Raw genomic sequence first — 14864 nt, forward strand, 5'->3', positions numbered from 1 at the left:
AAAAATGTTTTGTTCTTATATGTATATTCTTTTATTTTTGGAGGACATGAATTATAACTTTTGTTTTTTAAGTTTTTCTTCTATGTATATTGTCTCTTTATTTTGGGTTTCCTATTTTATTTTGGTCTTCATCCATATTTGAAGTTTTATTCAATTATATGTGATCCTGTTTAACTATATTTAAAATAGGCATTTAAAAAACTGATTGGAAGTTTTGGGACTTTGAGAGTTTACAACAGGAGCCTCCCAAATGTCCATTTCTGGAGGTTTTTCCTCTGGAGTTCAGTTTCTCTAAGAGAAGAATCTTATAATCTGTGGTGGCTGCTAGCTGACCTGAGCAAGGAAATGGCTTGGGATTCTTGTTGATCAGCATGTAAACTTTCATTGAGTTGCTGCATTTTTAGCAAAATGTTTTATGGTTCTCTGATTTCATTTCTGGAGTTTCAAACTTCTTAGGTGAAGGTAAACTGAATATACCTTTTGGCAAAGGCTGATGGTTGAGTGTTAAAAATAAACACGAGCCTGAGGCTGAAGCCTAAGTCTCGTTTAGGGACATAAGAATGAACTGAAATTTAAAAGAAGAGTTTGAATTACTACTACAATAATATTAAAAGCTCAAATAGTCACATTTTAAGATTTAACATTATTTAACAGTATAGTGTGCAATGCATTGTTAAATCAGTGAATACTTTTCTGGCACTTTCAGCTGCTTAATTGCTTCCAGGTCACTGAAATGCCTGTTTGTGATGTTAAATACTCATTTTAGTGAGAGTATAGGTTAGAAAACAATTTTATATTAACATATATTGACTTTCAACCAGTGTTCTATTTACAGTCCAGCTCCTTATTACTTCCTTCAGAGGTAATAATTGACTTCAGTCCCTTAGCTTTTCTAGGGTTTACAACATTGTGGTTTGCTTCCCATTGGTGTTCCCCTCTGGAGACATTTGAGTTTTAGCTATTTGCTTTTCATCTTTCAAATACTTTGACATCTCTTGTTCATTGATGGTCCCTTCTCAAAACCGGGGATCATTAGTACCTGCAGTCGCATTCCTTGATAACAACCTTCTTCTAGTATTGCAGGGAAGCTTGAGTTTAAAAATAAGAATTATACGGTCTTCTCAGGAGTGTAGTTTTGAACTAGAGTCTTAAAGCTACAAAGAATAACATAAAAATATAGTACTTTTCTTCCAGGAGTTTATAATGAAAAGGCAATAAAAGGGATTCTTTTCAGCATGGGGAAAAAAAAATATCCCTATCCTTGTGGAAAAAAGTTATATTTTTAGAACCCTTTTGGATATCACTAATTGTCATAGCCCTAGCAAGTATTTGAAATGTGAGTAAAAATAACTCTCCGGAACAGATATTGACTATAAAGAAGGTAATCAAATTAGTTTTAAAAAAAATTCCGGTTGGAATTTTGTATAAAATATTTTCTATCAAAGCTGTTCTTTGGCTAAGCTGTACTTCTCTTTGGACTCAAAATACAATTTTCACTTCTTACCATAGTTTTCCATGTATAATGCACACTTTTTTTGCCCAAATTTTTGAGGGGAAAAATAAGGATGTGCATTATATATGGGTAGTACCTGAGTTATCTAGTGTCTGTTCTTGTGTTTTGTAATTATTTGTTACATGAGATTTCTTGTATCATACATAATGTGTTAAAAAATAAATACTAAAATTCCTTTATAATACAAAAGCCAAGTATCTAAATATAAATAAATTAAAATTGAATTAAAAAATTAAAATGAAAGATTTTTTCCCTGAAAGTTTGGACCAAAAATGTGGGTGCGCATTACACATGGGGTGCATTATACACGGCAAAATGCAGTATACAATGTCTGCCAAGTACCTTAAGAAACAATTTAGGGCCAGTTAAACGTCTGTGTTCAGATTACAGACATTCTGTATTTTTGTTCCAAATTTACAAAATTTAAAGCTCATATTTTTTACTGAGAATATAAGTGTGAAACTATTTTAAGTTACTTCAAACTGTTTTACATGACAGTGGAGTTGGGCTCTCCATTGCATAATGCTTTTATAAGCACCAATTTAATAAATATTTAATAAATATATAAGACAAAATTTCCAAGTCAAGCATGTAAGTATGAGTATATTAAATGTTTAGAAATATGTGTATTAAAGAGTGATTGTATTAAATTTAGGACAATTTAAAAGCCTCAGTAATATACATACACCATCAAGCATTTGACATTAAAATGCCACGAAATCATTTATATCCAAGAGTCATTGCATTGATTATTCCCAAAGCAAGCATTGTAAGAAACTGCTAGGTCCTCTTCATTTTACAGAATATCATGGTGTTATGACATTAATATATTAAGCAATGAGGTTGCTCTCTCTTTTTAAAGCAATACAGCTTTAAAGGCATAACAAGGCATCATAAAGAGCCTTTATGTTATACTTTATAATTTATACAATTCTTTCATGTGTATTGTTTGATTTAATCTAAAGTAATCTTGTGAGGTAAGTAAAACTTAAAAAATTGAGCTTCCACCCATGGTAGACTAAGTGTCTAGCATGTTCTCTAGCTCTTCTAATTCCAAGATTTTACCTGCTGATCTCTGAACCAAATCATTGTGGTTCTGTGACTGCTTGATTTTTTGGGGGGAGAATCTTGCTTTTTTATATGATTGTTATTTGGTATTACTATTTTTTTGTAACTTAAAAAGTGTTTTTCTTTTCTAAAAAGAAAGTGATGTGTTTGATATTAAATTCTAAATATACTTTTTTAAACTATTATAAAACATTCTCAAAGGCATAAACTAGCATGAGATTTAAAATGGAAAACATTTTTTTCTTTATTTTTCACACAATTTCTTAAATTTGAAAATGAAAGTTTCAACATTATTTTAAAATTTGTATTACAGATACTACATTTCGAAAGGTGCTATTGTGGATCAGCTTGGAGGAGACCTCAATTCAACTCCATTACATTGGGCCACAAGGTTTAAATTTGCTTCTTGATTATTTTCCCCTTTGGTTTCTTTATTGGTCTATAATTAAGCAATTTTTTTAATGGTATGCTAAAATGAATGGGAGAACTTATTAGGCCTATATTAACCTCATTATTACACTAATGTATTGCTGCTCAGTGTTACCTGCATTAGTTTATTATCCAAAATGTCCTTGGGGAATTAATCATGCTTATATTAAATCCAGTTAGTTCTATGACTGAGTTAAACTTTAGATTTGTAAATGTAAATGTAATACTTTTGCAGCCTATATATGTTCACAATTAAAGAGGTTGCCCAGCTTATGAGATTATTAAGATCATATTAGAATAGAATTAATAGAATATAGAATTAAGAACCATGTACCCTAAATGCGTCTTGACATATGCCTGATATAAAATAACTGAAAAAATATTTGTGTTATCTCTTTCACCATTACACTATTAAAAAAAAAAAAAACTTTCCAGAGGATACTATTTGAAATAACTATGTAGCTAAGTGTTTATTCTTTTATGTTTTAGACAAGGCCATCTATCTATGGTTGTGCAGCTAATGAAATATGGTGCAGATCCTTCATTAATTGACGGAGAAGGATGTAGCTGTATTCATCTGGCTGCTCAGTTTGGACATACCTCAATTGTTGCTTATCTCATTGCGAAAGGACAGGTAAAAAAATCACAATGGTGTGGATTTCAATCAGATGATCTTCATGGGTTAAGTGCATGATATTACTGGTGTTACAAGTGTAACAACCTAGTAATATTTAAATAATACTTTCTGAGTGATGAGAGAATTAATAAATATATAGTTAGATATTCAGCTATGTAATATTTAATGTAGTTACCATAAAAATAAGAAAGGCAATCATGAACCACATGATAGTTCATTAAGTTGGGCTTTTTTTTTTATTTCTGATAGTGACAGAGACAAACCCCAGGAAATATGGGAGACAATTAAGGTATTTTTAAAAATATGTCATCTGAATTCATTTAAACTGTTTTGAAGATAGAACTAGCTATTTTCTATATTAAGTACCTCTTGAGAATAAATTCTTTAAGATCAGTTTTTCAGTTTCTGCTAAGTAAAATGATGCAGCTTTGTACATCTCAGAAAACTTCTCATGACTTAAGTGGTTCTTCTGATTTTTCTCCAGAATGTGCATTGACTATAATCATGTTAAATATTACAAGTTTATGTACACCGTGTTTTTCTAATAAATGCATTTTGTTAAAAGTAATGTCACTCAGTTTTCCTTTCATGTGTTTTCTCTGATTATACTTAACATTAGTTTGTAGCTAAGGATCTCATCATAAGAGCGAGACAAAGTATTTTAATTCATTACAATTAACATATATTTGTTATTTTAATTTAAAATTTTATGCTGATTTATGCCCTGGCTGGGTGGCTCATTTGGTTGGAACAATGTCCAATAAACTGAAAGTTTGTGGGTTTGATCCCCAGTCAGGGCATATACCTAGGTTGCTGGTTTGATCCCTAGTTGGAGTGCATATGGGGGGCAACCAGTTGATGTTTCTCTCTTGCATTGATGTCTCTCTCTCCCCCCCCACCCCCCAAAAGCAATGGGAAAAAAATGTTCTCAGGTGGGGATAAAATTTTTTTTTTTTTAATTTTATGCCGATTTAGAATTTCAATAGGATTTGTTTTATGAATCCCATAAGATACTTGTTTTTGCCAGTGTCAAGCAATGACAGTTGTTTGTTGTGCATTGTAGCTTAGGAAAAGAGGCATAGACTGGTTAAGTTAATTGCTGGAAGAGGGAGGTTATTATCTATTTCTGTGTTAACAAACCACCCCAAAATCTATGGTGTGACATGCCACCAACCATTTATTATAGTTCATAATTCTGTACTTTGACTGGCCTTGACTAGGTGGTTTTTCTAGTTTTGATAATGGCTGGGGGCTGCAGTCATCTGGGGACTCAGCTGAGCTAGAGGATAGCTCACTTAAACATAACTTTGCACCTGGTAGGAATGGCTAAAAGGCTGGGCTCAGCTGGAATGCTGAGACAGCTTGGCCTCTGTCTTTTTCAGCTGCAGTCTCTTCTTCTCCACACTGCCCCTCCCTGTGGTCTCTCCAGCAGGGGAAGTGGACTTCTGATGTTGTGGCTCAGAGGTCCCAACAACAAAAACAGAAGGTGTTCTGCCTTTTTTATGTCTTAGGTCTTGAACAAGCAGAGTAACATATCTTCATTATTTCAGTTAAAGCAAGTAACGTAGCCGGACCGTGTTCACTGTGGGAACACAAGGGCTTGAATACCAGGAGGCGAGGTTTGTTGGGGGCCATATCTGGAGACCAGCTACCACAGGGGAGTATCCTTGTTCTCCCACAGTTTCTTCTAGACCGGTGGTGGAAGGAGTAGATGGCACATGACAGCAGCTCTAGTAGCTTCTGTATTGCAGATGTAAATTTGCAATACTCCTTCTCTTTCTCTCAGTTTTTAACTGGATAAGAAAAGTGGTATAAATTTTGGAGTCTCCGTAGTCTTTTTTGTTAGTTTATTGATCTTGGAGTTTGGATGATTTCAGTAATCTTTTTCACTCTAGCCTACGATATAGGCTATAAAAGTCTTAAAGGGCAGAGATTTCTACCTGTGACAGTCACATTTTGTACAGTAAATGCATGATGTACCATAAATTCCTGACAAATATTCTTTTTCACAATTTTTTTCTGCTTACAAAAGTAACCCATGCTTAACGTAAAATATTCAAACATAATAGAAGAGCGTGAGTTAGAAAATGAAATCTCACTTCTCCCTTTACCTCTTCCTCTCAATGAGGTCACTTCCTTTAACAGTTTAGCATGTACTTTTTCAGCATTTTTTCCATGTATACTCTAACATATTGTAAAGCACACCTGTCTAATGTGCATTACATCATACTTTGCGGTCCAGAGTCCTTCCCTGGCCTATAGAACTATATATGATCTAGCCATGGATACCTCTGGAGCTTATATTCTGTCATCTCCCTTTCACTTACTCTGCTTTAACCACCCCAGTCTTGCTGTTCCTTGAGCAGCTCTGATATGCTATTGTCTAGAGACCTTGGTGCTTGCTGTTCTGCTAGGTGAGTCCTTTCCTCAGTCACACAGGTCTCTCTCTTCAATCAGATGTTGAATCAAATATTATTAGTTTTGACTAGTTCTCAATTATAAGCAATAATAAGTGTGTTTCTATTTCTTCTTTTACCTTTCACTGACTTTAGTCAATAATATTGTTTTTCTTAGTATTAACTTTGCTCTGATAAATACAACTACATTTCTGTTACTTGATTTTTCAGGTTTAAATAATATCCTTTGACTTATAGCTGTTAGAGATTAGGCACTCCTACTTTTTTCTACCTTTTCCATTGTTTTCCCCATTTGTTTTGTTAATTGGATCAATTTTACATTTTTAGGGCATATAGCATTTCAATTCAGTTTGTCATTCTATTCTTCACAAATGTTTCATTTTAGTTATACTGTTAAATATATTTAGTGCTCACTACCAATTCTTTTTGGATGATTTTCAGGAGAAAAGGGGGAAATGCTAAGTTATGGATCCCTGTTGGTCATGGAATTCCCATAAGCTTTTGATCTGGGCTTGTTAATTCTTCCTAGTAGAGAATACCCATACATCCAGGCTGAACTTGGAAAAGAAGTACCAAGTTTTAAATCCCGACCCAAAGAGAGAAAAGGTTGAATTTTATTTTTCTTTTAGTACTCTAAAGATGTGGCATAATTTTTACATTTTTATTGATATTTTTCATGCCATCACTTTTTAAAATAAATCTGAAAAATTCACAAAAAGGAAGAAGAAACTTAAACATAAGAATTTACCTGTTTGTTTTAAATTTAAGCCTCAGATTTCACTGAGCTTGAAATCATGACAGTGAAGGAAGTAAAATAAATCATAGTCCCTAACCCTCATGTAAGAAACAAGGAAGCTTGTCATTTTTAAAAAGATTGTTATTGAAAAAAGTCGATGTATGTAGTATTGGAAATATTGTTTCAAGTTACATAAGATGTTCTCCAAGGCACTTAAAGTAAACCCCAAAATTGATTTGTAATAGATAAGACATAACATTCAATTATACTATTCATGATGAAGGACTGAACTGACGACGTCCACACACACGTGTTCTAGTTTGTCCAGTGTAGTGGTTCTCAGCTTTTTCCCTGCTTCATACACTTGGATAATGTTGATGTTTGAGACATATTCCCATTCATACTAGTGGCTCACAGAGAACTGCTGCACAGAGATAGTAAGCGCTTTACAGCATACTAACTATAGCTCTGCCCTATCTCCAATGACTGATAAATTAGATAACACCGCTCAGGTTAGGACTGCTGGTTTAATGTAATTCAGGAATGAGAAATGGGGAAGGGAAGAAGAGGAAACTTAATATTTGTTGAATGTCTATTATGTTCCAGGCTTTGGACTAGATGCTGTATACACAGTATTCCATTTAATTATTGCAAGGGTCTGATGAAGCCATTATTTATATTTATATTTTTAGAGGAGAATGCTGAGGCTCAGTAATTTTGCCAGTCTTTAATAGCTATTAAGTGGTACAGCCAGGAATTTGAAGCCCTGTCTGTCTTACTCTGAAAGCTGTGCCTTTCCCAAGCGTTGAAGAGTAGATGGATAAACATGTCTTTTCAATTAATGAATGGTTTTTGATCATCTGCTCTGCTGGGCACTGAGAATATAAGAATTTAATACAATTTTGATCCTCAAAGAATTCCCAGTTAATGAGACAGATGCCTTGAGTCATGTAGGATAATCATTGGACCGAGTTAGGAGAGGTAATTGTAGGGAAGTGAAACTGATAGAATTCCTGATACATCAGAAGGTCATGAAAGAGGATTTAGATAACTAGGGGAGAGTTTTGGTAGAATAGGTGGTAGTTTTAATTTCAATTTGCTAAAAGAAAAAAAAAATGAAGCCAAAGGAGGAAAATATAGTACCAAGTAAAGCAAACAGTTGGGTAGGGGAGGAAAAGTAATCATGGTTTTACTACATGATTTTGCTGGGAATAGTCATAGATTTATAATAAGGTAAACATCAGGTGTTTTAAAGTCAAAATTACAATAGATCTCTTGAGAGGGAAGAATAGGAAAGGTGTATCCTTGTGATGTGATAAGGCAAGGATAGGAAAGAGAGAAATTCTCATTTTGCACACTGAGGAGTCTCACAAGATAATGTCTAAAACTGAAAAATGAAAAAGCAACAATTTACATATTTTAAGATGTGGAGGTAAATACCAAAACAATGGACTAAAAAGGTGAAAATAGTGGGGAATAAGGCAGAGAATTGCTTTTTTACCAGAAAATTTATAGAATTATTTAATTCTAAAAATGTACATTCATAATGATAGAATGGAAAGCAAACAGTAAATTTTTAAGTTTACTTTGTTTTCGCCTTTTTAAAAAAAATTTAAAAATTTATTAAAAAGAAAGGTCTTTAATTCTTTGTTTTGAAATGCCTAGGGATAAACAGGGTTTCATTATTCCTTTCTATCATGAATTAGTATAGTAAGTTTTCGGAGACTTTAATCATTTAATCTATCCTTTGTGGCTGAAAGATCAAGAGTAAGTCAAGATCTTTAAATGCAAAATATTAAAAGGTTGATTACTAATGCATCTTAAAAAGGAAAACTATATGTTAATTAAATGCATATGTAATATGCACATCAACTAAATATATATATACACATTAAAGTTTTTAATGAAAATAAATAGTTTTATTTTGATGTTAAGAAAAATTTTTATAAATCACTTGTGATTGAGTAGTGTTTTATTGGCTTCTCCTATGATGTGTAAATTAGATTTTTCCAAGTAAATTTAATAAGAACTTAGAAATTTTTACTGTAACTTTTTTTTTTTTTTTTTACTCCATCAGGATGTAGATATGATGGATCAGAATGGAATGACACCTTTAATGTGGGCAGCTTATAGAACACATAGGTATGTAACCATTATAAAATATTTATTCACATAATTTTCAACATACTAAAATGTAAAATAGCTGACAAGAAAAATCAGTTAATGTTATACTTACTTAAATTTTTCAGTATGAGTACATATAACCTATAATTTGTAACATAAAGTACATATTAACATAAATTACCATTTTTGGTGTTTGAGTCTCTGTGCTTACCTTTACCTTGGTAATTGCAGTACCTTAATCTGTTTTCTTTCAACAACTTTTAAGAATAGAAGAAGAAATTTTTTAAGTAAATTTTTTATGTGATTTGCATATTGGTAAGTTTAATATATTAGTAAGTTCCCTTAAATCAGTTTTGGAATAAGCTAGATTTAAAATTAAAAATATAACTTTAATTATATAGATGTTAATGACATAATTCCAAGATCAAAACAAAAAAATATCAGGACCAAGTATTCTTTGTTGTGGAACTTTATTTCTTGCTATGAGGATGCACATACTTAATACTTTATATTAAAATGTTATCTCATTAGTGATTATAAAGCTGTTGAGTATAGGTTAGAAGTGTTTCCAGATGGAATGCAAATACAACCACAATCAGTTTAGTGTCTGTAATGAGTTCTGTAATTGAAATTAGGGTTGTTGTTGTTTTGTTTTGTTTTTTCCTTTTCAGTGTGGATCCAACTAGATTGCTTTTAACATTCAATGTTTCAGTTAACCTTGGTGACAAGTATCACAAAAACACTGCTTTGCATTGGGCAGTACTAGCAGGGAACACCACAGTCATTAGTCTTCTTCTGGAAGCTGGAGCTAATGTTGATGCTCAAAATATCAAGGTAAAAATATCCTGTATTTATTATGCTGTGTGCATTGTGGTTACTGAGAAGTAAATTTCTTAATAAAACAAGTTCTTTCACAGACTGTCAAAGATGGAAGAAACTTCATATTTAAACTCAACTACTTGCCTCTATACAAGAATTTATTGTGAAAGACTGGTTTGTTTATTTTCATCTTTTAGTATTGAAGTAATTTTCAGATTTTGGTGGCCTTTTCATTAGTGAATTCTTATTTACTTTTGGAAATGAAATTAGATAATCTGTATTTTTATAGCTGAAGGGAACAGTTTTCTGGTTTCTTCAAAAAGGTCATTACAGAGAGTCATAAGTTTGTAGTTAAACCACATTGTGGTAACTTTTAGTAATTTTTTGACCAGGTCATTTATTGTCTTATTTTTTAAAGGTCAAGACCTTTAAATGTGGTAAACATCATTACGACATTTAGAGGAGAGCCCCTGTTCTCCCAACGCCGACTCCTCCAGGAGAAAGAGGCGGAATTACCTAAGCAGAACTCAGTTACCAGTTATACTCTGAGCGTTTAGAAATTTGTGGATATTTTATGAATACCTGTAGGAATTTTTTATTGGTAGTTTTAAATTTTGGGTAACCATACTCATTCTTGAAGCTTAAGGATCCACCTCACCTTTCAACAACAGGTTCTTTCTGTGAAATGACTTTAAACTTTTAAACATCATGTTTAAGTAATTTGCATTCATAAATAACTTGGTACCAATGACAAATATTGTTTAATTTTGAGTATAAGCTATAGTTTTTTCTGAGTCATGTTTTTTAAATCTCCAAGGGATATGTGCTAATTAAATATGAAAGGGATTCAAGCCATGTAATTATCTGAAATGGCAATCAAAAAGTAGGTTATCTCCTGCTGGATCAGGCCATTGATTTATGTTCAATGTTAGTTCTTTCTCTACTGGGTTCCTCTAAAAAGTGAAGGTTAAACTATTAAAATGAAGTAGCTTAGACTAGTTATAAGAAACCTAATTCAGTTAATATAATCAATATTTAGAAATGAGTCTAATTAAAAATATTTAGTCAAAAGTAAATATAAAGTATCTCATTGGAAACTAAGAAATTGAGAAAACCATGTATTTTCTTTATCTTTCTTTCTCTCTCTCTCTTTTAAAATTTAAAGTCTTCTTGTTTCTACCATAGTTCCTGACACGTGATGGATACTCTTAAGTATTTGTTGACTGACTGAATGTTGTATAGTTTTGAGCTTTACTTCTAAGTTAGTTTTCATGACTTGAGTAGTATACCTCTCTACCACTCTGAAATTATAGAGATAAATTCTTGCTTTTCCAAACATTTTTAAATAGGAAACTCTGAAAGATTCATAACACTGTAATTAGTAAGTTAGGCCTAGAAGAAAAGGAAGGAGGAGTTTGACTAAATCTGACCAATAACCCCCTAAGAAAAAAAATCAGTGAGATTACTGATTTGTGTAACCTGAATTGCTTTAGAGTGCTATTTTTCTTTTCTTTGCTACCAGACAGACATTCCTAAAGTGATTGTGCCCCAGGAACACATTTCAAGATATTTAGTGGTATATATATTGAAAAGATAGAACCAGTTTCAATATGGCAAATAGTGAGTCTTCATACACTGTCAAGAGCCATATCAGTATGTCAAAATTGTAGGAATACCAAAGAATTACGACAAGATGACTACATGGTTCTGGAGTTTGAAGCTAGTAGTGTATATTTTGAGCGTTTAAAAACATCTTTTCTGTTGTCCATGTCCATGAGTCCTTTTTCCTTTTTGCTCAGTCCCTCCACCCCCTAACCTCTCCTGCCTTAGCTGTCATCCTGCTCTCCGTCTGTTAGTCTGCCCCCATTTTCCTTGTTAGTTCATTTTGTTCATTAGATTCCACATATGAGTGAAATCATATGGTGTTTGTCTTTCTCTGACTAGCTTATGTCACTTAGCTTAATGTTCTCCAGGTCCATCCATACTGTTGCAGAGGGTAAATTTTTCTTTTTTAAAAGGCCAAGTAGTATTTCATTATGTGAATGTCCCATATCTTGGCAATTTTAAATAATGCTGTGGTGAACATAGTGGCTTATTCCCAGAAGTGATTCCCACAAGTGAGATCACTGGATCAAAAGGCAGATCCATTTTTAACTTTTTGAGGTATCTCCATACTGCTTTCCACAGTGGCTACACCAGTCTGCATTCCCACCAACAATGCAAAAGGGTTCCCCTTTCTCCACATCCTCACCAGGACTTGTTTGTTGATTTATTGATGATGGCCATTCTGACAGGTGTGAGATGATATCTCACTGTGGTTTTAATTTGTATTTGTCTGATGATTAGTGATATTGAGCTTCTTTTCATACGTCTGTTGGCCATCTGTATGTCCTCTTCAGAGAAGTGTGTATTCAGGTCCTTTGTCCATTTTTAATTGAGTTAGTGTGGTGTGGTGATTGCTGGGAGGTGGAGGGGTATAAGAGGACTGAATGGTAATGGAAAAAATTATTATGGTAAAATAATAACATCTTTTCTGTCTCCATAAAATTTTAGATAACTTCCCTTTGATCATGATTTTTAAGTATTTGAGGTGTAGTTTGTAAATTTAATGTCGTTTCAAATAAATACTGAGCACTTGCACTCCACATTAACCATCGCAGAAACTTTTGATCAGTCTTAGTAAGAGAAATAATCTCTAATAAATTTAGACAGGTAATAGTAAGAGTAGAATATTTGAAAAGACTTAAAAGGTTTGAACCTTATACTTTTAATGTTTTCTAGGTTCAGACACATGTTTTTATTTGGTACCAAGCTAGGATAAACTGGAATGTAGCTTTTTTAACTAGCTCATGTGAATGCCTTGCAGAATCTAATATTAGTAACTAAGGTAAATTATTTTGCCTGTAGAACTTTTATTTAAATTTATGGTATTTTTAAGTCACTTTTCTCTTTATGAATATTTCAATTTTATCTGCCATGTATAATCAGGGTGATCTGTTGACAAGAATATTTTAAATGTAATTATTTCCCTGGTAGTTTCTGGAATGACATTATTTTTAAAGAAAATAGGAGTTGTTTCAGCTGCTCAGGGAACATTTACACTTTCAAAGTGCAAATAATCTTTCTATCCACACTGGTGGAAAAGTCGACTTTTGTTTTAAAATGTACTTTTTATGTAATTAAAATGATAAAATAAGTACCAGATGTCTTTTCTACTGGAACTTGGCATTCCTAGTATGCTGAAGTCTAATCACCATCTTGTAATGGAAATATTTTATTAATTCATACAACAGTGTTCAGTGCTGGGAAATCTCAGTATTTAAGACAGATTGTCTTTTTTGTTTGTTTTTCTTTGCAAAATATTTTATGGTTTATGCTATTACAATTGTCCCACTTTTTCCCCCTTTGCCCTCCTCCACCCAGCCCACCCCCACTTCCATAATCTGTCTGTTCACAGTTGTTCATGTCCATGGGTTCTTCATATGTGTTCTTTAACTAGTCCCTTCACCTGATAGGTGAAGTCTTTATTCTCTCAGAACTTGCATTGTACTGAGGGAATAGACAATAGTAAATTAACTGCACATGAGCACAGAGACAAATGTGGTAGAGTGATGAGGGCTGGGCTGAGGGGGCCACATCATGTGAGAGTGATTTATGCAAAGATATGTGGGAAAAGTCTTGCCATGTAGAGGAACCTGCACGTGCAAGGCCCAGGGATAGTGAATAAACCAGGAATAAGCTTGCCGTATTGCAGGTGCAGAAATGATAGCCTGGACTGATAGCAGTGAGGGAGGGAGTGAAGCCACTGACAGAAGCAGGTGCCAGATCATGCAGGGCCATAATAAGGAGCTTTAATTGTATTCTCAGTCCTGAGAAATGATTGGAAGGATTTATGTAGGCTAGTTACATAATCTTTGTGTTTTAAACATTATTAAAAGGTTACTTTGGTTGCTGTATGAAGAATGCATTAAAGAATTAAGGAAATGGAAGGGACCGATGAAGATCAATTAGGCTATAGCAGTAAGTCAGGCAAGTGACAATTTAGTTTAACCTATTATTGAAGGAGTAAAGATGGAGGGATACAAATTGATTTGGAAATGATAGTTTAAAGTAGAAATGAAGTGATTAGATATGAGGGTGAAAGAAACAACATTGATGACTTACGTATTGGTTCGAACAACTGAATGTCTTGTGGATATGTTTTGAGGTTCTGAAGGCTGAAGGATAACTTTCTGGGGTGAAGGTGATAGGAATTGGTTCTGCTTTAGTTACATGTAATTTAAGGTGGTGCCTTTTAGCTATGTGGAATGCCAAGTTAATTAAGTAAACTTAAATTGTTGAAAATTTTGAAAGGGGGCAATTTATTGATTTAAAAAATCAGCCTAGATTCTATGTCCAAGAATTTAACAAATAAAATTGATTTATATCTCTATATTTTTACATTTTTTTTCAAGTATTAAGAAACAGTTTGGTACTAATTATGTTATAACAGAAAGATGTAGCCTACAAATCTGGATATGGCTTTAATAGCAAGTAAAAGTTACATTCTTCAAAGAATATGCAAAATTATACTTTGTGTTAGTTAATAACTGTCATTTGATCCTATTTCTTCTAAAATACTTATTGCCTACATAAGGTGAAGCTTAAGTTTCTCAGAAATCTGTCCTTATATTAACTAGGTATTTACCCTTGTAAATTAATTATTTGAGTAAGGGATTCTCTTCTTTTAATGTATAAACAAATTCTTTTATCAAAAGAAGTTAGAACTTATTTTGGGGACAATTCATATTAAATGGAGGGTAACTTGCAAATGGCTATTTTGTTCCTTAGAAAGATCAAAAAAGGCCATTTACTCTAGATTAGAAGTTCTTAATCTGGGACCCACCAGTAGATTTTGGTTAGGAGGGGGGGTCTATGGACCTCTGAAATTGTTACTTAAAAAGTTACATTTCGTCATTTTTCTGGGGAGAGGGCCAATGGCTTTTATCTGATGACTCAAAAGAATTTAAGAATTTGAATTTTAGGTAATAACAGTGGGGGTGGTGATTTGGGATACTGAGACTTTCTCTAAGTGACATATATAGTTATTTTTTATGGTAACATCTCATTTGTGGATTTTTT

At 33.0% G+C, this 14864-nt stretch overlaps 1 protein-coding gene across 1 annotated transcript in view; it reads left to right on the forward strand.

The window, feature by feature from the left end:
• The window catches only part of ZDHHC17 (zinc finger DHHC-type palmitoyltransferase 17), a 94963-nt gene that overhangs the window by 42127 nt on the left and 37972 nt on the right, over positions 1–14864 (forward strand). The window contains exons 4-7 of the mRNA XM_024579699.4: positions 2895–2972; positions 3500–3644; positions 8878–8942; positions 9596–9758. Coding sequence (XP_024435467.1) covers positions 2895–2972; positions 3500–3644; positions 8878–8942; positions 9596–9758 — 451 coding nt within the window. The remainder of the gene's footprint in view (positions 1–2894; positions 2973–3499; positions 3645–8877; positions 8943–9595; positions 9759–14864) is intronic.

The sequence above is a fragment of the Desmodus rotundus genome, chromosome 3 (genome assembly GCF_022682495.2).
Source record: "Desmodus rotundus isolate HL8 chromosome 3, HLdesRot8A.1, whole genome shotgun sequence".
In the NCBI taxonomy this organism is placed as follows: Eukaryota; Metazoa; Chordata; class Mammalia; order Chiroptera; family Phyllostomidae; genus Desmodus; species Desmodus rotundus.